The 22,951-nt window shown below is 42.8% G+C and overlaps 1 protein-coding gene across 1 annotated transcript in view; it reads right to left on the minus strand.

Annotated features, from left to right (window-relative positions):
- Positions 1-22,951, minus strand: part of CMTM7 (CKLF like MARVEL transmembrane domain containing 7) — an 86,185-nt gene that overhangs the window by 27,776 nt on the left and 35,458 nt on the right. The window contains exon 2 of the mRNA XM_033930105.1: positions 2,813-2,986. Coding sequence (XP_033785996.1) covers positions 2,813-2,986 — 174 coding nt within the window. The remainder of the gene's footprint in view (positions 1-2,812; positions 2,987-22,951) is intronic.

Below are 22,951 nucleotides of genomic sequence, written 5' to 3' on the forward strand. Positions count from 1 at the left end.
ACCGGAGGCCTGTATGGTGGCAACAGGCCCCACTGGGGCCGGCCTGAAAAATAAAAGAAAATAAAGTTTTTTGTTTTTTTTTACAAAAAATTAACGAAAAAGAAACCCGAAGGAAAAAAGAACAAAAAAGGAAGAATTTCGCGAGCAGGAAGGCAAAATCTGAAATTTCAACGGCCGTTGAAACACATGCATCTTCTTCGCTCCGCGGAAACGAAGAAACTGGGGACCACGCTCTCCTCCGTCGGGCGGGAAGGCACTCGCGCATGCGCGGTGCGGCCAACTAGAACTTTCTAGTTAAAAAGGTCCGTACCGGGGCTCCGTCGGTGACGTCACCCATGCGTTAAGAATATGCTGCCTGCTTGTCCTGGGATAACCACATATACCCATAAGAGCCAGCTTGTCCCCAGCACTGTCTAAAATCCTATCTAGGTGATTCATGAGTCTCGACCCTTTGTACTAGTCAGGCAAATTACTCAGCAATTCTTACCTCCACCATCCATTCTGCTTATCTATGAGTATATTCTTAAACTAGTGTTTAAGCCCGTTAGATTAACGGGTGCTAGATGACCGCCTCTCCTGCTTTTGAACCTGGGCAGGGGCAGAGGCAGAGCCGGGGCGGGAGGGAGTGACGGTGGGAGAGCAATTTCAAAGCCTCGGAAGCGGCGGCTCCTTGACCAATCCGTGCTTACAACGTCCCCACACTCGCGGTCTGGCTGGCTCCCCCACCAAAGCCCTTCGCAGTGGCAGTTCCTCCCGTATCCGTCCCCGCGTCCCAAGCCTCTCCGAAGGCCAGCTCCCACGAAAATGGTACCCCTCTGTCCAAAGCCGTGGCGGCAGCCTCCCTCAAAACACATTTCAAATCTGACATATTGTAATCACAAAACAGAAAATAAAATTATTTTTCTTATCTTTTGTTGTCTGGTCATTATTCATATCATGTAGGGGTCCCAGGCTATGATTGGCTTTTGATAACTCGCTTGCCAGGGCCCCTTCTTTCTTCTTCCCTCCCTCCATCCCTGCAGCTGAAGACAGGAACCTCCCCCCAGTGGTCTGAGACAGGAGGGAGCAGTTAGGAGAGGGTCTGAGAGCAAAGAGGGGCTCAACAGCGCCCAACCACCTTTCCTTCCCTCCCTCCATCAGGTGCAGTGAATCCACCAATGTTAAAAGGAGCCGCGTCGAAATCGGAGGCCTGCCACTGCCGTAGCACGTTCCCTTCTGCCTTGGTCCCGCCCCTTCTCTGACATATGGGACCGAGGCAGAGGGAACGTGTTACGGTGGCGGCAGGGCTCCAATTTCAAAGCAGCTGCTTTTAACATAGACGGAGCTGAACTGACCTGATGGAGGAAGGGAATGAACGGTGGGGCAAATTTCGGCAACGGCATGAATTGTTTGGCGGGCCAAGCACCGGTTTCTTTAGGCAGGCCCGGTTGTTTACTTGGATTAAATGTGAGCCGGGTGAGGAAGGCCGCCGCAGCCTCGCGGCTAGGTAGGGGGACAACAATGGCGCTTATGCTCAAGCCCCCGCCGCAGCTCCTCTCTGGATCCTGGTGCGGTTCGAGAGAGGAGTCGTGGCGGCGGCTTGAGCATAAGCGCGATTGTTGTCCCCCTACCTAGCGGCGAGGCTGCGGCGGCCTTCCTCACCCGGCTCTCACGGCTGGTGTCCGGCGAACCCTAATGCTGACATTGAATCCAAGTAAACAACTGGGGCTGCTTAAAGAAACATGGTAATCATATTCTGTTCTGAAAGCCCCCGCCGAAGCTCCTAGGCGGTTGAGGGGGGAAGGTTGTGGTCGGAGTTGCTAGGCTGCAGCGGATGTGTGAGTTGCGAGTGTAGGGCCTGTAGCGGCGCGAGGTGGAGAGCAGGCTGTGGTGACATAGTAGGCGCGCATGCGCACTCGTGTTTCCGCGACGGGATCAGGGAACACGATTTTTTTAGTGCGCATATGCGTCCTACCATTTTATTATATTAGATGATGAAATCTCCAACGGCAGTTCTAATTATTTCTTCATGAAAGAGGACTCTGAAAAGACTCATTTTTATAACCACTGGATTTCAGTGTATTACTGTTTTTATGCTGCAGCTGCTAAACCGACTTCTACAGAAATATATTTGTCATTTTTTTTTGGGGGGGAGGGACTTCTTTGGAATTCCTAGTCTGACCTGGCCTATTTTCAAAGGAAAAAATGTGCGGGAGAACAATGGACTTCTAAGAAGAAAACAAGGAAAATCCCAAGGTGTAGCCAAATAATTAAGGGCTCCTTTTACTAAGGTACGCTACGTGTTTTAGCGCATGCTAAATATATGCGTTCGCTAAACGTTAACATGCCTATTATAAGTCTATGGGCGTGTTAGTAAAAGGAGCCCTAAGTCTTCAAAACAATAATAGGTCCAAACAAAGGCCTTCTACTTGTGTTTCTAGAGACTGGATTTTTTTTATTGTCATATTGTGACATTTGTTTTCCTTCTTTTATTATTGGAAGTCTATTGTTCTCCCTCACTGTTTTCCTTGTGGGAGAGGTCCCCTTTCCCCCCTTTTTTTTTTACTGGCCTATTTGCGAATTTCATATGTTTTTTTCTTTAGTTTTATCCTCAGGTCCTTTTCCTTTAAAAGTTTTCCAGTTTTTTTTTCCTCAGCCCTTTTATGCATTACTTCTTTCCAACATTCCATTATGTGGGAAAGAAAAGAAAAGAAAAGAAAAAAAAAAAATCTAAATTATATGCAGTGAAACGCCAAACCAAACAAGTGAAAATATTTTCCCCAAAACACAACAGGTCTGCATAAAATCTTTTGTTACAATTTTTTCTACCTACCGCGAGTGGCCAGGAAAGGCATGTAAGTGATCTATGAATTCTGAAAACGTAGATGATGTAAAAGATGAAAATCATTATTAAATCACAAACGGCAACAACTGTGAAGTAGCAGTAGGCGCTGTAATTGGTCCAATGTGAATACCTCACAGAAAGAAATGCAATCAACAAAGACACCTGCAAAAAAAAGATATAAATTAGATATTTGCAGAGAATTTTACTGTCTAGAAGGCTGCCAGGCTGTCTAGAACGAAAGACTCAATTGCAGCTCACTTATATTTTAGTTCCAGAGTTCTCATAGGATACTTACAAGAGCATTTTCAATATGATATCTAAGTCCAATTTGGGCCCTTTTGTGAGAAACATCCAAAAACTGAGTGACAGGTAGAGTGATTTTCGAACCAGAAAAATGTCTAATTTTTTTGTTTCAGAAATTGTTATTTTCTAAACTTTTTTGTGCTGTGTATCTTTCTTTAGGTACCATTTTCAAAGAATCTTAGGGGGAAAACCTCCCACACAACAAAGCCTTTGAGAAGTCTGGGGTCCAGCATTATTAGTAGACTGGCCAAATAAACATCCCAGCAGAGCAGTGGGGCAGCCTAGGGGCACTGCAGGTGCACTTCACATAAAAGGACTCAGGTACAAATTTTACCATAATCTCCTTATATTGTATGTGAGCCCTCCCGTAACAGAACCACCCCCCTCCTCCCCCCACTAGTGTACATCTATTACTACAACAGTCCTCATGTCTGCAGGTGCTACATATATGTATGTACAGCAGGTATTTAGTAGTTTTTGGAGGACTCACAGTTTCTACTACAAATGTACCAGAAGAGTGGGATACGGTCCTGGGTCCCCTTCTCTACAGTTCACTGACCACTAGCTTACTCCTGGGACTAGCCCGCTGCTCTAATAGGAATGGCCATCATATTGCCTGATATATACAGTCACATCTTTGGGGGGTGGGAGGGGGATCAGTGACTAGTGGGGGATTAAGGGAGGAGGTTATGTCTTAAATCTCTCCAGTGGTCATCTGGTCATTTAGAGCAATGTTTTGTAATTTAAGGCTCCTTTTACTAAGCGGCGTTAGGGGTTTAAACGCACGGAATAGCGCGCATTACAATGCCATGCGCGCTAAACGCTAACGCCAGCATTGAGTTGGCGTTAGTTCTGGCCGCATAGCACAGGGTTAGCGCGCGCTAATCTGCTGCGTGCGCTAAAAACACTAGCGCACCTTAGTAAAAGGAGCCCTTAGTTGTGTTTGAACCAAGTCTAGACAAAACCGTCTCAGGTTTTTGCCCCAGGTGTTTTTCTGCCGTAATGGAACAAACCCCAAATGCCTAACATTTGGAAACACCCTAGCCCCGCCCAAAACATGCTCCTAACATGCCTCCTTGAAAATGTAGAACTGTGGAGGAAAAAATAGACCCTTCTTTTCAAAATGAACACCTTTGTTTCCTAACCAAGTATTATTTTTCTTTTAAATACAGTTCTCAGTTTATATCAGGGGTGTCCAACCTGTGGCCCGAGGGCCCCATGAGGCCCCATGAAGTATTTTGTGCGGCCCCGGTCAAGGGCAATGCAGTGTTTTCCTCTGCTGCCCCCGGGTGTTTACCGTCTTCCTGGCTCCCTCCACTGTCTTGCTGCAGCGTCTGCACGTTTGTGCAGCCCCAGAAAAATTATTTTCAGCCAATGTGGCCCAGGGAAGCTAAAAGTTTGGACACCCCTGGTTTATATAGTCATCTCTTCAGCTCCTGCAGGCAAGGCTTTAAATTGCCAAAATGTACTTTGCACACAAGTTCTCCACAAATTGAAAAGCAAAACAGGGGCCAAAAGACTTACGAGGGGGCGCTGAAAAGTTCCCAGCCCAACCACCCAACTTCTTAAATTTTGAGCATTGTTTTGCCACGGTAGCTGAAAAGAGTGTTATCTTATTTCATTAAGTGCCAATTTGCAGAAATGAAATTCTATGTTTTGACATTGTTTCAGCTCATTCATCGAACCATATCCACATTATTCTCGTCTTGGTTGGGCTGAGAACTTTTCAGCACCCCCTCGTAGTGTGACGACTTTCAGTCTCTGGTAACCAGAGCTGAGATTGTGATGTCATAATGCCTCATTCCACTGACAGTCCCCTCAATTAAGGACTTACCTACTATACTAGAAACACCATTTTTTCCGCAGTCGCGCCTTAGCTTTGGAATGCCATGGCACCACACCTCCGCTCTGAAAATTCTCTAAACAAGTTCAAAACACACCTTAAAACATTTCTATTTAAAGACGCCTATCAAAATTCCAATTGAGAACCCGAAAAAGGGAAAATAAAAATGAATAAATGGAGAAACACTTTCAGGAAGTGACATCCCCCTTCCTCTCTTGTTTTATCCCTTCCCTCTTTCCTTCCTATTCCTTTTATTTACACAATGTAATTAAAATCTTCCTCTCCCCCCTCTTTCCTCTCATCTCCTACCTGTCTTAAGTACGTCCTTGTCTTGGCCTCAATCTCCCTATTTTTATTTCAATTTATTATTTATTTTTAAGCAATTTTAAATATTTTTTTAATTTTTAGTATTGTAAACCGACCAGATACTTGTGATGGTCGGTATATCAAGCTACAAATTAACTTGAAACTTGAAACCTCATCAGTGATGTTACAGTGGCTTGATTGCCCTATACTTGGCAAACTTTTATTATACTAAAATCCTCACAAATTAGGCTGTAGCATGAGTCCAAATATAAGTTGTATATCAACCAAACAATTGGATTAAGAAAGTATTAGGATCTCAAGTGCTCACAGTTATATGCCAGTTAAACAAATCTTAGCATATAACTATCATGTGAGCTATCATCGGTCCTTTAGGTTCTTATTATATTATTCTATTTCGTTTATTCCGATCTTGTTATGAAATTTGTTATGCTACTGCATATATAAAGTTATTCAAATACTTAGCTCGGGTGTAGATTGTTAACCCGGCCAGCTGGAGACAGAACAAAACGACGGAAGATCTCCGTTTCGCTCTCACTAAAAGTGATAGAGCTTCTTCAGGAGCAGTGCAGTTTATCGGCACTGTTTAGTACTTCAGTGCTGCATAGCAAAGAGGCAACCTCATTAAGGATAGCCAGAGATGCCGAACATGAAGATTCTAAGGGCGTCTTACATCACTTCTGGAGTGGTATTGCCGGAATACCACTCCGGAAGTGATGTAAGACGCCCTCAGAATCTTCGTGTTCGGCATCTCTGGCTATCCTTAATGAGGTTGCCTCTTTGCTGTGCAGCATTGAAGTACTAAACAGTGCCGATAAACTGCACTTGAGCGCTGGAGATCCTAATAATTTCTTAATCCAATTGTTTGGTTGATATACAGCTTATATTTGGACTCATGCTACAGCCTAATTTTTGAGGATTTTAGTGTGTTCCACAAGTTTTTGAAGTGATTTTTAGTAAACTTTTATTATATACAAGGGGGTGCTGAAAAATTCTCAGCCCAACCAACTAACTTCCTAAATTCTGAGTGTTATTTTGCCTCTGTAGCTGAAAAGAGCGTTATCTTATTTTGTTAAGTGCCAATTTGCAGAAACAAAATTCTTTGTTTTTGACATTGTTTCAGATCATTGATTGAACCATATGTTTATGTTTATAAAAAACTTTCTATACCGCATAACAGCCTAAGAAAGGATCCGAGCAGTGTACAATATAATACATATTCAATAAAAAATAGGATAGAAAAGAGTAAAAGCAAAAAATTTTTTTTAAAAAACTTTTTTCCTTTTAAAAATGGCAAGCAATCAACATCTCCATCATAATAACAATTCTAATAAAAACTGTAAATTTTAATAAACTATAATTAATACATACAATTAAAAAATTTATCCATATCAAAAATTAATCATTATATTAGTATAAAGTACATATTATAGATTACAGTCCAAACTCAATTATTCAATTTGAGAAAGACAATTTTAAAAAAATGCATTTTTAGGTGTCTTAAAATTTATATAAGATTCTTCTTTTCTCAAATCTATGGGCAGAGTATTCCATAACTGTAGAACTAAATAGAAGAATGCACAATCTCTAGTTAACGCAAGATGTGCCTTCGAAATATGGGGAACAACTACTCTGTTGTCATTCAGAGATCATAATAAACGTCATGGGGCATAAAATAACACCAAGTTTGCGCGATATGAAGGCTATAGCTGAAATAATGCTCTATGTGCCAACATCAAGATCTTAACTTTGATCCTAAATTCCGTTGGTAGCCAATGGAATTTTAAATACAGAGGTGTCACATGATCACGGATATGTGCATGGCCTACTAATCTAATCGCAGTGTTTTGCACTGTTTGTAAACGTTTCAGCTGTCCTAACCCAATACCTGCGTATATTAAATTGGCTGGGCTAAGAATTTTTCAGCACCCCCTCATATGTGTACTCTGTCCAGTTTGTGTACCTGTAGATTGGTTCAGGTAGTTCTGGGTTTTCCAGAGGACCCCTACCTTTATCCTCATAGCACACATACAATGATATTAACGCATCTTGCAAAGCTGTTCAATCTCTTTATATTTCACACAGACTAGAGGTCTGCAAGGGGACGGGGATCACGGGAATCCCCCCTAACCCACGGGACTCCCACGTGGATGGAAGGCTTTGGAAGCAGGGTTCGTCCATATAATATAATGGACACGTCAGCCTTAGTAAAAGAGGGGGTTTATAAGTTATTTACATGAACAGAAAACAAAAAAAGGGTTCCACCAAAGAGATTCCACAAGGAAAACAGCAGTGCAAACACAAAAGAAACTGTGGAATTGATGATCCTGTCAGAAGTAATTGCTGCTTTTTATGGGGACGGGCGGGGATGGAGGTAATTCCTTGCGGGGATGGGTGGGGACGGAGAGGATCCTGGCGGGGATGGGTGGGATTTCTGTCCCTGCGCAACTCTCTAACACAGACTTAAGCACAACTTCTATTCTGCATCTGGCATCCTTGGTTATTGATTATTGGATTTACCACCCAATCTAGGAAGACAGGTCAGGGCGGTTTACAATCCAAAACAAAGAAAGAGAAAAGAACTTCAATTTGAACAGGACAGCCACAAACATACAAGGTAACAAAGTAGGGATCAGACTGTCAAATACTGTGAGGGCATTCCCAGTCCCCTTTGACGACTGCCAGTACTTTTTTTTTTTTCTCCCATTTTGTCCAATACTCGCGAGTTAGTTTCATCCTTTCCCTCTTCTTCCTCCTATATATCAAATACAGCTATAAAGCCTTACAAAAGGTTTCTTACTCTTACATGCTTTTCACATTCATTCCATTTTGAATTTGGATTTCTGGACAGCAGAATTTTACTGATCTAAGGAACGTACTCTTCATTTTCAGTGTCAAAGAATAGTTAAAAAATATTCAGATAAGTAATTTGCAGCAAGTGTTTGTTTAAAAAAATCACCAGTCATAGAGTTAAAAAAAAATGTATATTCAGTGCAGCTGTTTAAATTAAGACAGCAGTTTTTTTTTTAGCCTAATAAAGGGGTCCTTTTACTAAAGCACAAAGCCATTTTAATGTGCGCTAAACACCAATGCGTCCATTATATTCTACTAGTCTTATAGCCCATTACATTAACGGGTGCTAGAATATATATGTGTATGTCTGTTTTTATTTTTTTTTCTCTCTCCTTAGTCGCTTTCTGTATTTATGTCTGTCTTTATTTTTTTTTCCTTGGCTGTCCACTACCACCCCTTGCCTGCTCCCCCTGTCCATTCTCCCTTCCTTTTACCTCTCCTGTGTCCTCCACCACCCCATCACTGCTCACCTTATCCAGCAGAAGCCCTTTTCCCTTTGTTTTACCTCCCCCTGTCCATCATCACCTCCTTCCTGCTCCCCCTGTCCAGCAGTAGGCCTGTCTTCATTTTTCTGCCCCCTCCCTGTTCATCAGCACCTCTTCCCCTGTCCATCAACCCCTTTTCTGCCCTTCCATTTCCATGTGTTGCAGCATTTCCCTCCCACCCCACTTCCCTGTGCAGTATTTTCCTCCCCCTCCCCATACCTTCCTCTTGAACTCCATGCCCTACTTATGTTAAAATGCTTTCCGGGTTTCTGATTTTTTTTTTTTTTTCCTTGGCTGTCCACTACCACCCCTTGCCTGCTCCCCCTGTCCATTCTCTCTTCCTTTTACCTCCCCTGTGTCCTCCACCACCCCATCACTGCTCACCTTATCCAGCAGAAGCCCTTCTCCCTTTGTTTTACCTCCCCCTGTCCATAATCACCTCCTTCCTGCTCCCCCTGTCCAGCAGTAGGCCTGTCTTTATTTTTCTGCCCCCCTCCCTTTTCATCAGCACCTCTTCCCCTGTCCATCAACCCCTTTTCTGCCCTCCATTTCCGTGTGTTGCAGCATTTGGGTGGGATCTAACTGGTATCCACTGCACACACCAGCCCTGAGCCTTCCTTCTTACCTAGCTCGGTGAGGTCGTTCCAGGTTTTCACTCCCAAGAATGTGAGCTTAAGATGAGGCCGCCCCTACTCTGTAAGCGCCCTCACGCTAGGCGTACTGCCGTAGGAGCGCGCAGACCTCCATCAAGCAAAAACAGCACTACTGGCCAAAGTTTATTTTAAAGTTTAAAGCCGCTGCGCCAGCTCCTCGCACTATCACTGCCTGCATCGGAAGCCTCATGAGAGGAGCCGCCGCAGTGGCTTTAAACTTTAAAATAAACTTTGGCCAGTAGTGCTGTTTTTGCTTGATGGAGGTCAGTGCAAGCAGGGAGGCGGTGTGGGGCCATTTATTTTTAATTTTGAAGGCGGCGCAAGCTGACTCGGGTTCGGGGCCTTCCGCTGTTGCAGGAGCGGAGCGGGCTTCTGGAGGCGATCAGCGGGTGGCTGCGGCCCCGTGCTGAAGTCCTCTATCCCAACTGTCTGGCAGACGCGGTAAAAGCTGAGAGGGCCGGCGGAATAAATATTTAGCCTCCCCCCCTCCAGCGCGGTGTCAGAACTGGTTCGGTGTCATCCGCCTCGGGGGAGGGAGAGATAGTTTCACGCGCATGCGCACTTCCTATGTGTCGCTACAGCTCACGGAAAACCGGCACACACATAGGAAATGCGCATGCGCGGCCTAGCATTTTATTATATTAGATGGACGCGTTAGCGTTTAGCACGCGCTAAAACGGTTAGCGCGCCTTAGTAAAAGAGGATATGATGGGTTGTATGTCTCATCACGTGAGAGAATGCTGCCCCGAGGGAAGGCTACGTCAGAGTCTATCTCTTCCCAGAATGCCCAGGGGTAATAGGTAACCCTCGGTTAAACAGGGGTTGCTGGTTCCTAGTCTTCCACTATGACTAGAACCACCCCCTTAGGAACTAGTTGAACCCAGCTATTCCCTATTTAACCCTGGGTTACCTATTACCCCTGGGCACTTTGGGGAGAGGTCGACTCTGATGTAGCCTTCCCTCGGGGCGGAATTCTCTCACGTGATGGGACATACACCCCATCACAGAGAGGAAAAGTGCTATACAGCCTCACCTAATATCGTCACTTTTTGTATAGCTGGGCAAAATGTCCTTGCGTGTCTCTGGCACTATACAGATAGTGCTGGTGCTGCCAGAGGACATTTTCAGCAGCACTAGTCATATGGTGCTACTGAAAATGAATGCACAATGGCTGGAAAACACAGGGAAACAAAACAAAACTGTAGGAAAATGTACAGGGACAGGAATTTTATTAAAATAACAAAAAAAATTAAAAACAAGACAAATACATGAACCACATAAAATACATCCAAAAACTGGTCCTAATGTTCATGTGGACCAGACCCGACACGGTCCGTGTTTCAAAGAAACATTTCTTCCTCAGAGGTCTCAATCGTTGATGATATAGAAAATAGAGAATGACACGGGGAGCGATCCCCGCAGGGAGCCGCAGCGTGGCTGCGGTTTGGCTGCGGGCTATGGAGACTCCATAACCAAATCGCCGCAGACACGGGGACAAAAGTTTTCACCGCCCGCAAAAATGGTGAAAAGATTTGTCCCCGCAGGCAAATGTACCCCCTTCTATGTACCGCTATTTACCTTGTCTTCACCATGAGTCTTTGGTTCGGGACCGGGTGTCAGATTTTTTCCGGCGGCCATGTTTGTCTCCGTGTGGTCTGTCTCCTCAAACCGACTTGCACGTTGCCGCATTGACTCCGCCCCCTAATATACAGGCTCTTCATTGGTCAGTTCTTTTTGCTCAAAGAAGAGGACCAATCGCTACTGCCACACCTGATATTTAATGGGTTGTAGTGCAGCAGTAGCGATTGGATTTCGGAGCCGAGCCCAGGATTTGAATTTTGTTTGCAGTCGCTGCCTCGCTTGGATTCACTCGTTTCACTTCATCAGGTACAAGTAAGTGTTCTCCCCGGCTGATTTAGATGACCACCCAGCTAATCCTGCTGCTGCCGCCGATGCTCCTTCCCGGGCTAACTCGCCGCCGAAAATTTTGTTTGATGCCTGCCTTTTTTTGCCAGCATGCTTTTACTTGCTTTGAGCCTTCCTCGTTGCCGGATCCTGCCTACTTTCTGTTTCCGCGAAGGCAGGACCCGGCAGCGAGGAAGGCCCGAAGCAAGTAAAAGCAGCAAGTTGTAAGCTTCCCTCTGGGCCGGGGCTCTATCGTGTGCGTGCCGGCTTCCCTTCTCTTCCCCCCCTCCCCCCCGGGACGCTACTTCTGGTTTCAGAGGGAAGAGAAGTGAAGCCAGCACGCACACAATAGAGCCCCGGAGGGAAGCTTACAACTTGCTGCTTTTACTTGCTTCGGGCCTTCCTCGCTGCCGGGTCCTGCCTTCGCGGAAACAGAAAGTAGGCAGGTCCCGGCAACAAGGAAGGCCCGAAGCAAGTAAAAGCAGCAAGTGTAGTGGTATACCATTTGAGAAAAAAAAAAAAAAAACGCACAGACGTCGGACCTGATTCTGCTTGCTCTCGCCACGGACACGGACCGACACAGACCTCAGATTTTTAAGGCGGTACAGGTTTAGATCCGTGAGGTCCGCGTTTTACTCCTTCCCCAACCTTGGTGCTTATTGTGGTCAGCCAGGAAGAATGAAATCAAAAAAGTTCGAGTTTAGTCAAGCTGTGATTTGAACTTTATAGGCTTTTTTTTTTTCATCCTTTAACTGGCAGGCAGAAGAATGCTCCATTTATTAATCTTGCAAAGTCTGATACAGGAAAGGAAAAGCTAGAAGTGCATCAAGATTTAAGGAGCTTGGGGTGTGCAAATCTACTTAATGCAGAGATTACAATAAAACAAAATCACTTTTCTATTTCACTGCAGTTCTATGAGGTTCTTTTGCCCTTAGCTATAGTCAAATGATGGATAGGAATATGTTTATTTCATTTAAGTTAAGGGAAAACAATATTTTTTCTGAGTATCCTTTAAATAATGGTTCACAAATTAATTCAGCCTGTTTTAAGGCTGGGTTTTGTTTTTCATATTATTGCTTCTGTTTTTATAATCCTTAAAAAATAAGGGGCAATTTTCCAAGTGGGTTCTTCCTCGTAGGCACCCTGAGACTGTACAGGGAATGCCTATTCTATAGCAGTGAATGGGCTCCCAGGTTCCATTACAGAATGGTAGCATATAGCCTTAGATTCAGGCGCCTTACAGTTAAAGCAGCCATAGAGCATGTCCACTTGTGGGAGAAATGATTTTATTTTCAGTTTAGTGATCAAAATGTGTCTGTTTTGAGAATTTATATCTGCTGTCTATATTTTGCACTATAGCCCCCTTTTACTAAATCGCAATAGCAGTTTTTAGCACAGGGAGCCTATGAGCATCGAAAGCAGTGCAGGGCATTCAGCGCATCTCCCTGCACTAAAAACCGCTATTGCGATTTACTAAAAGGGGAGGGGGGTATATTTGTCTATTTTTGTATAGTTGTTCCTGATGTGACATTGCATAAAATCATCTGCCTTGATCTCTTTGAAAACCTGCGGAATATATATGGGGTGGGGGAAGATTAGTGATAGAAAAATTGTATGAAAAATTACTATTTTCAATTTAGTGATCAAAATGTGTCAGTTTTGAGAATTTATATCAGTTATCTATATTTTGCATTATATTTGTCTATTTTTCTATAGTTGTTTCTGAAGTGACATTGCATATTTTAGTCATCTGTCTTGACCTCTTTGAAACAAATATTAATTAATATTTTCTCTGCATACAGTGTGCTTTGTGTTTCTTTTAATTTTGTGGTTACCATAATGAATTAATATTATATACAGTAGTGATGCTGATGTTTTAAGATTTTGGAGAAATAAAGAAGAATGCTGGCCAAAATTAGCAAAAGTTGCACGAGGGATACTGTGCATTCCAGCTACCAGCACATCTTCAGAGAGGGCATTCTCTATTGCAGGAAGGACTGTGGAAGAAAGGAGAACTAGACTGAATCCAGAGTTTGTGGATGATTTGTTGTTCATCTACGGGTTAAAAAATAAGGACAATTAAAAGTACAGGTTGTGTTTTGTTTTTGTATAGTTAACTAAGTTGTAAAGTTGTAAAGAATGTTTCCTTTATACGTTAATAAAGATAAGTATATAAAATCATACCTGTTTGAGGCTTTTATGCATACTGCGGTGACGGTGACAGGGCGGTGAATGGGATGGCAGGGGCGGTGAATGGGATGGCAGTGGCGGTGACGGGGCGGTGACGGGGCGGTGAAGGGAATGGCGGTGACAGGGCGGTGCAGAGGATAGTCGGCCGGTGACGGGGACAAATTTTTTCCCCGTGTCATTCTCTAATAGAAAATCAGAAAACCAGATTGGATGAAAAAAAAAACAACCCAAAAATGAACGTGGAGATAACCTGTGTAGGTGCAGCACTATGAAACAAATCTTGATGCATGGGCAAATGTTATGGACCATAGTCTGCATGGTCTGAATTTGCATGACAGAATAATGAGGCTGTCCATCAGAGTGTAAAGGAGGGTCATCAGGAATGAGGTTTCAATAGGAATGAACTGAACAGAATTGGTGCAAAGCAAGAAAATGGTAACCCTGATAAAAAAAATTATATATTTATTTCATTTTATTAGGTATTTTTATACCACCTATCAAGGTTATTGGGTTTCAAGAAGGGATTAGATGATTTCCTGAAAGAAAAGGGGATAGAAGGGTATAGACAGAGGATTATTAGACAGGTCCTGGACCTGATGGGCCGCCGCATGAGCGGACTGCTGGGCGTGATGGACCTCCGGTCTGACCCAGCGGAGGCACAACTTATGTTCTTATGTTATCTAAGCGGTTTACAATCAGGTATTCAAGCATTTTCCCTGTCTGCACCAGTGGGCTCACAATCTATCTAACAAACCTGGGGCAATGGAGGATTGAGTGACTTGTCCAAGGTCACAAGGAGCAGTGCAAGGTTTGAATCCACAACCTCAGGGTGCTGAGGCTATAACTCAAACCACTAGGCCACTCCTTCCTTATAGAATATGAAATGTCCTAAAAAAAGTTTTATTTAAAATTTGATTAAACGCTAATAAAAAAAAATTTCTATGCGATTTACAGTTAAAAGAACCAGGGTAAAAAAAAACACTCAAGTCATACAGGACGAAAACAACACAATCACTGACAGGAACAAAATGGAAGGAGGGTAGAATTACAATTGTAATAGAAAAGTAACATTAAGTGGGCAAACACATAAGGAAGGAAGCTAGAACCACATTTAGAAAAATTACGCATATTAATAAAGACTTGGCATTCTGTCTATCGTCTCTGCAGTACTTGGGTTGTTTTTTTTGGGTTGCTTGACATTTACTGCACTTCTGTTGGATTCTTCTTCTTTTTGTATCTATGAAGCATTCACCTAGGTTGGAACCCCAAAGCAGATTTTGTGACCCCATTTGTGGGGTCCCGATCCACAATTTGGGAAGCTCCGCCTTAATGTATGCTGGCATTGTGTCTATCATATCTAGGGTTACCATATGGCTCCAGAACAGAGAGGACAGACTGAGACATCCGGGTTTTACCCCAGTTTGTCTGTCAAGCTCCTTCCCTTGTTTAAAAGCAGACTGAAAACCCACCTTTTTGATATAGCTTTCAATCCTTAACCCTACTCCTCTGCCCTCTAACCCAGCCCGCTGATTAACCGTTCCCCTTAACTGTATCCATGACATCCTGTTTGTTTGTCTTGCCTGTTTAGATTGTAAGCTCTTTCAAGCAGGGATTGTTTTCTTCTTTGTGACTCTGTACAACACTGTGTGCGTCTGGTAGCGCTATAAAAATAATTCATAGTAGTGTGAAGAGTTTCAGTCTTTGGGAAGCAGAGCTGGGATTGTGATGTCATAATGCCTCATTCCACCAATGCCTAAGAACCAACCTAATCAGTGATGTCACAATGGCTTGATTGTCCTGTGCTCCCCTCTGCCCTCCAACCCAGCCCGCTGATTAACCGTTCCCTTTAACTGTATCCATGACATCCTGTTTGTTTGTCTTGCCTGTTTAGATTGTAAGCTCTTTCAAGCAGGGACTGTTTTCTTCTTTGTGACTCAATACAACACTGTGTGCGTCTGGTAGCGCTATAGAAATAATTCATAGTAGTGTAAAGAGCTTCAGTCTTTGGGAAGCAGAGCTGAGATTGTGATGTCATAATGCCTCATTCCACCAATAAGAGCCAACCTCATCAGTGATGTCACAATGGTTTGATTGTCCTGTACTCCCCTCTGCCCTCCAACTCAGCCAGCTGATTAACCGTTCCCCTTAACTGTATCCATGACATCCTGTTTGTCTGCCTTGCCTGTTTAGATTGTAAGCTCTTTCGAGCAGGGACTGCTTTCTTACTCTTTGTGGCTCTGTACAGCCGCTGCGTGTCTGGTAGCGCTATAGAAATAATTAATAGTAGTAGTACCGTACTTCCATTGAATGCAATAGAAGTAAAACCCAGATGTCTCAATCCATCCTCCTTTTTCTGGAGCCATATGGTAACCCTAATGAATCATATCTATATTATATGAATGTTTTAATACACTGCCTAGTAAAGAGATTTCATTTGGATTGTGCCAATATCACAAATATCATAACCATGTTGTATGAATGATCCTCTTTGCTGCTTGTTATCATGTATCATTTGTACCTAGCTGGTACTTATATTTCTTTTATATGGTTATTGTACTATGTAGTTTTAATGTGCATATTTGATACTGTATCAGTGTTATGCCTTGTACTTCATTGGCTGAATTTATGGTTATGTTTGGTTATTTTACTATTGTCATGCATTAAAAAAAATTGTAACACTGCCATACACCACCTTGGGTGAAATCGAAATCTTTTTATAAAGATGTTTAATAAATCCTAGTAAATGATGAATGAATGAATGAATTAGTGTGATAGTGCTCATTCAGTTTTGTGTGGATTTTTTTTTTTTTTTTTTAGTATACCATAGATTTAAATGCATGCTATATTGATGTAACCACTTCGCTGATTGTCCAGCACATCTTTTTGTAAACCGCCTCGAACTATCATGGCTTTGGCGGTATATAAGAATAAAATTATTATTATTGATTTAGGGATCGTTTCAAGCAGCTAACTCAGGATAGTGTGGGCCTGTGCTACTGTCTATTGTGGTAAAAGGAGAGCCTTTGTGTAAAAAATCTCCTGTTAGCTGCCTAATGTGGGAGCGAGCGTGACATGGGCAGGCAGATGTGACATGGGCAGGTTGTACACGGCTCAGCATCCGGCGCTCGCTGTCAACTGCTGATAGCACAGCCAAAATTACTGCCACCTCAAGAGGCAGAAGCACAGCTGAGCTACCGGTGGTCTGTTAACATAGCACACCGACACTGGCCACACTGGAGTATTATCCTAGTCTTCCTGAGGGGAGATATGAACGAAGTCGTCAAAATCCCGAGTGGAGTAGAACGGGTACAAATGGATCGATTTTTCACTCTGTCAAAAATTACAAAGACTAGGGGGACACTCGATGAAGTTACAGGGAAATACTTTTAAAACCAATAGGAGGAAATTTTTTTTTTTCACTCAGAGAATAGTTAAGCTCTGGACCGCGTTGCCAGAGGATGTGGTAAGAGCGGATAGTGTTGCTGGTTTTAAGAAAGGTTTGGACAAGTTCCTGGAGGAAAAGTCCATAGTCTGTTATTGAGAAAGACATGGGGGAAGCCACTGCTTGCCCTGTATCGGTAGCATGGAATATTGCCACATCTTGGATTTTGGCCAGGTACTAGTGACCTGGATTGACCACAGTGAGAATGGGCTACTAGGCTTGATGGACCATTGGTCTGACCCAGTAAGGCTATTTTTATGTTCTCCTCACTCTCAGGCCTTGAACCCACCTGACAATTCTCATCCCCTCTCTCCTTCAGGCCCCATGCATTTACCACACAAGCTTTGCAATTACCACACATTACTTTTAGCGGTAAATATGGGGAAAATGCAGAAACTACTGTACTTTAGTAAAAAAAAAAAAAAAAAAAAGGAAAAAGCCCTTCTATGCACATTAAGGGATGCAGATCCCTAACAGTAAGGCCCTCACTTAATTTACTGTCTTAAAGTTGAAAGGGGATAGATTCCGTACAAACGTAAGGAAGTTCTTCTTCACCCAGAGAGTGGTAGAAAACTGGAACGCTCTTCCGGAGGCCGTCATAGGGGAAAACACCCTCCAGGGATTCAAGACAAAGTTAGACAAGTTCTTGCTGAACCAGAATGTACGCAGATAGGGCTAATCTCAGTCTCAGTTAGGGCGCTGGTCTTTGACCAGAGGGCCGCCGCGTGAGCGGACTGCTGGGCACGATGGACCACTGGTCTAACCCAGCAGCGGCAATTCTTATGTTCGTATTTTCACAGACATTAATTTAAGCAAAGCACTTAGTAAACAAGTTCCATTGAGCATTGTGGGATTTCTGTGATTTAATATGCATTAAATAAAATGTATGCACGCTAATACATAGAGAAGAGTCACAAAAAAAGACTTAATCACACAAGCAAAGACAACACAAGTGTGACACTAGTAAGGTACCTGGGTGAGTAAAAGATTTATTAAAAACAATCCCAAGTATAATAAATGGTGCTGTGGGGGACCCAACATGGTCCATGATTTGGCAAGTTCTGCTTTCCTCAAATGGCTCTTTAAAAACCTTACTCGTGTAGACAAACTAAGATAGACCTTTTTTTTTTTTTTATTTCAGCAACAGCACAAACGTCTCATGTATGCAGAGCACTGACAGTCTAATTCAAAGCCTTAAATTGAAAGCCCTCTGGGCACAGGGAAATATCTACTGTACCTGACCTACCACTGAAAGAGATGAGCAAAACAGTACATTTACATTTAACCTTTGTTTTCTTTTTTTTTTTTTCCTGCAGAAAAATGAGCACATGCCTACAGGTTTAACACAGGAAATAGTTTACCACATACTCAAAATGCTACATTTGTGGATTTGCATAAACTCAAGCAGCATAAAATCTTTAACCTGCTCTACTGCACACGACAGAACTGAAGTCTGAACTGCATCCAGACCTGATAATGTCATACGCAACCAAGTGCAAACTCAGTTCAGTTCAGATGATGCAAAACAGTGAAGGATAAAAAGGTTACAGTCCTCCAGCACACATGCACTCAAAGCCTATTTTAGTAAAAGCATCCCAAAACTCCTGTCAAAACTTTAAAAAACACACACACACTCTGCGTCCCCCCTTCAAACAAACAAATACTGTAAAACTAGAAAAATTGTCTGGACAGGAGCATCACTATCAAGCTCCTCCTGAAATAATATTCCGTGTTACCCCAAAAATAAGAGCTACCCTGAAAATAAGCCCTAGCATGATTTTTGGGGTAGGTCTTAATACAAGCTCTACCCCCAAAACAAACCCTAGTTAGATCGACCCCTGAAGCCCCTCCCGAATGTCCCCAACACTCCCCGACTCCATCCCTGGATTCGCCAGTAGCAGTGCTTTGTCCCCGACATTCCCCGACTCCATCCCTGGATTCGCCAGCAGCACTCCCCCCCCCACCGCACAGCCAAACCCCACTGACCCTTCCACCCATCCCACTGCGCAGCATCTGTCCATCTCTCCATCCCATCCAAACCCTGCTGACCCTCCCACCGCGAGACCGACACACCTCCCTCCAAACAGCAATGTCAGCAGCATTCTAAACAGGCTGCTTCGCAGTCTTCTCCCACCAGGTCCTTCCCTCTGCCACATTAGCGACGCGGCACAGGGAAGGCCCCGGCGGGAGAATGCCATGAAGCAGCCTGTTTTAGAGTGCTGCCAACGCTGCTGTTTGGAGGGAGGTATGTCGGTCTTGTGGTGGGAGGTTTGGTGGGGTTCTGCTGCACAGGAGGGATAGAAAGATGCTGCAGAGGGAAGGTGTGAGGGGAGGAAAGATGCTGCATATATAGTGGAGAGAAAGGAAAGAGGAAGAATTGAAGTGGAGGAGAGAAAGAAAGATATGAACATCCCCGAAAATAAGCCCTAGTTGTGTTTTTTGGACCCAAAATTAATATAAGGCACTGTCTTTTTTGGGGGGAAACAGGATATGCACAACGAATATTCATGAGAGAGATTCTTAAATCCTACTTGGTGGGTGTCAAAATATTTAATCATTTTATGATATAATTATTTATTAATTTTCAAATGACATTACAAATATTCATTTGTACAGAAAGTAAATTAGTTGAGATATGACCTATAACAATATAAATCATAAACTATCCAAATAAAATTAAAACAGGAAAAAATCTTCCAACCAACTCAACTCCTCAAAAAGTGGATCCAAGATTTCTTAAAGCGAGCTAAAGAAATATTATTAGAAGATAAATTACAGACAAACTGAGAAAAGGCAGATATATTAATTATGGAGCTGATAGTTTCTCTTTATCCAATCTGGACATAGCCAGAAAAGCTGTTAGTTGTTGTGGTTCAAAGAAAACATATTTAATTGAATGTTGCTCCCAGTGAAGTGACTCCAGGTTTCAACAACAAAAATTCTCTTCGCCGTCTTTGAGTTTCTTTAGAAAGATCAGGAAACATTTGTATTTTGCAACCGAGGAACTCTTTCTTTCTGTTTTTAAAGAAAAGTCTCAACAACCATGTTTTATCCAAAGCGAGAGCTACGGTCAAAATCATTGTTGAAGGTACTACTGTTTCTATTTCTGAAGTTTCCAACAGTTCAGATACATTCAATGGTGCTTGATTTAATACATTAACTTGCGTTTGTGCCCCTTCTTTATTTGGCAAGTAATACACTTGAACAAATGGTGGTAAAGTTTCTTCTGAAACCTGTAAAATTTATATCAGATATCTCCTAAGCATTCCTCTAGGAGTAACCGAAGTCAATCTAGGGAAATTAATTAATCTTAAATTATTATTCCTAGAATTATTTTCAAGTGTCTCAATTTTCTTCTGTAAATTGATATTATCTTTAATTAGGGACTGCTGAACTTGTTTGGTCCTAGATATTTCTTGATCAAGCTTTTGAGTAGTGTTCTTTGAAATAGTCACTTCCGTTGACAAATCTTTGAGCTCTCTATAATGTTGAATCAATTTCCTTTCAATATGTTGGAAATTGGGACTAATTGTCTTAGTGAAATTTACAATCAAATCCCACAGTGAATCTAAAGTCACTTGTGCTGGTTTTTCTATAGTAGGAAAGCTGTGCAGAATGCTAAAATGCTCACCGTCAAGAGAAGAAAAGTTCCCCTGGTTAGGTCCTGGCTGGAATCTTTCACCTCCGGTTACATGACCTCCCCCGGCTTCTTCTGCAACTGCTCCCTGAACAGAGAGTACTGCCTCAGTCTCCCATGATGACCCTGCTGCCTCTTGGGGGACTACTTCCCCCATCTCCGGGGTTTCCTCCACCCTGGGGAACTTGCCAACCGGGGACACGGAGGTGAAGCTCTCGGGTCGGGGCTCAAGATGGTCTCGAGCCCTGGAGAGACATCGCCGGTCTCGCCCCCATCCGGTGCTCTCAGCGGGCTTGCTCCCGACTCAGGCAGGGCTGCCTCCTGCATCCGCCACAACATTTCTTCAATCCTGCCGAAGGAGGGCACCTCGGAGCGCCGTGAGGCGCCAACAGCATTCCTGCCCCTTCTCTTCGGCATCCTAAGTAGGAAACAACGATTCGCAAGAAAAAAGGGGAAATAAGAATGGAGCGGTCAGAAGCGTCGCTCTCAGAGCGTCTGCACCGCGGCCATCTTGGATCCAGCATCTATTTAATCATTTTAACTTCAAAGGTTTTATGTTCCTGGATGGTTTTGAAATGTTCTTTTAGTAACATAGCAAATGATAGCAGATTTGCCCAATAGTCACACACATTCATGGTTAAATTGTCTTTTTTTCTTTCATATTTCTGGGCCACAGACCAGAGTTGCCATTGAAGCTCACTATCCTAACCATCCTGTCGTTTGCTGGATACAGACTGTAAAGTTTGCTCAGCACTGTCCTCGCATTACAAATCACTGGAGCTTCTGCCGAAGCACTCCCCAGCCCTTTCAAAACAGAATCACCATTACTCCTAAGTCTGCTACCCTGCAATCTCAATTCATGCCCTCTAGTTTTAACATTTTCCCTTCTCTGGAAAATGTTGTTTCTTTATCAATACCTTTCATGTATTTAAATGTCTGTTATCATATCTCCCCTGTCCCTCCTCTCTTCTTGAGTATACATATTCAGGTCTTCCAGTCTCTTCTACGTCTTTTGGCACAAGCCCCATATCATTTTTGTCGCTTTCCTCTGGACTCCAAGTCTTTATGTCCTTAACCAGATATGGCCTCCAAAACTGAATAGTACTCCAAGTGATGCCTCACCAACTACCTGTACAGGGGCAGCAACACCATAAAGCTATTCGTGCAGTGCTCTGGTCTGGCAAAATGTCGTCCTACGCCACCACCATCTTGACTCGATATGGCTGGTGATGTCGGATGGCAAAGGATGGCTCTGGTATGACTTTTTATAAGTCTTTAACTGAAATATTGAAGGGGAAAGAAAATGTTTAATTTTTTCTGTTTGTTTCTAGGGAAGAATCCTCGAAAAAGCCTTATGCGAAACATGTTGGATCCAGCCTTCCCAGATCGTGTTATTAAAACAGCTAAAGGATAAGTAATGTCAACTTTGCAGTTTAAGATCATTAAGGAAAGTAAAGATTACTTTAACTTATAGAAAAAGAGTTTTAAAGGGAGAGAATAATTAAATACCCAATATTAAAGGACCAATGACGATAGGACACATAAAGCTTTTCTGTTATGAGAGTATTTGAGCGGTGAGTGGTGTCACTGAGGTCTGGAAGAATTTAAAAGGAAAGAAAAAGAAATGTAATTTGATATAAGGGCTTTTTTTATGGACTTGGAGATGATTGTGAATGTACTACAGAGGTTGTTGCCCTGATTAGCACTTCGGTGATGTGGTGTCTGAATAGATTCAGTCTTGTTTTAAACATTCTTGTTTAAACATTGTTTTAAACAGTCTTGTTTTAAACATAGTATCCTTCTTCACTTTTTTTTTTTGCATCGAAAAATGTAAACTACATATGAAGATGAGCATGTGTAGGATCCCCATATGCTGAATGTTGTACCCATGTGAGTGACTGTGGGGTCCTGTGTTGTGTTGGCACTGTTTGCTGCTTGGTATGTTGCAAGGATGCATGCCATTCTCCTTTTCAGCTTCTACCGGGAGCATGCTTTTCTTTTTTTTAAAATCTTTATTGATTTTCCAAACTTCCAATGTGCAGACAAACAATTTAAAATACATAATAATATAAGAAAAGCACATTAAACTTATAGACATTAATGAACAAATATTTTCCCCCACCCTCCACCAAATAATCAGATAGAAGATACCTACAAGAAACTACCCATATGTTCCCTGAATTAAACTCCAGTGTAAACCCCACCCCCTCCCATCCACCTACCCACTCTGGAAGTTTATGCTGAAAGGTCAACAAAATTAAAATAAATTATCATTCCTTACAATACTTAGCCAATGGTTCCCAAACATCCATAAAATTCTTGTACCATCCCTGTTATATGGCCATTGAACACTCCATTTTAAACATATAACACAGTGATTCCCACCAGAATGTATAATTCAACCTATTCCAGTTCTTCCAATTCTTCATAATGAGTTGTATGGCAACCCCTGTCATTATAAAGAGCAGTTTATTATTCCGAGCTGATATTTG

This window comes from Geotrypetes seraphini, chromosome 2 (assembly GCF_902459505.1).
Source record: "Geotrypetes seraphini chromosome 2, aGeoSer1.1, whole genome shotgun sequence".
In the NCBI taxonomy this organism is placed as follows: domain Eukaryota; kingdom Metazoa; phylum Chordata; class Amphibia; order Gymnophiona; family Dermophiidae; genus Geotrypetes; species Geotrypetes seraphini.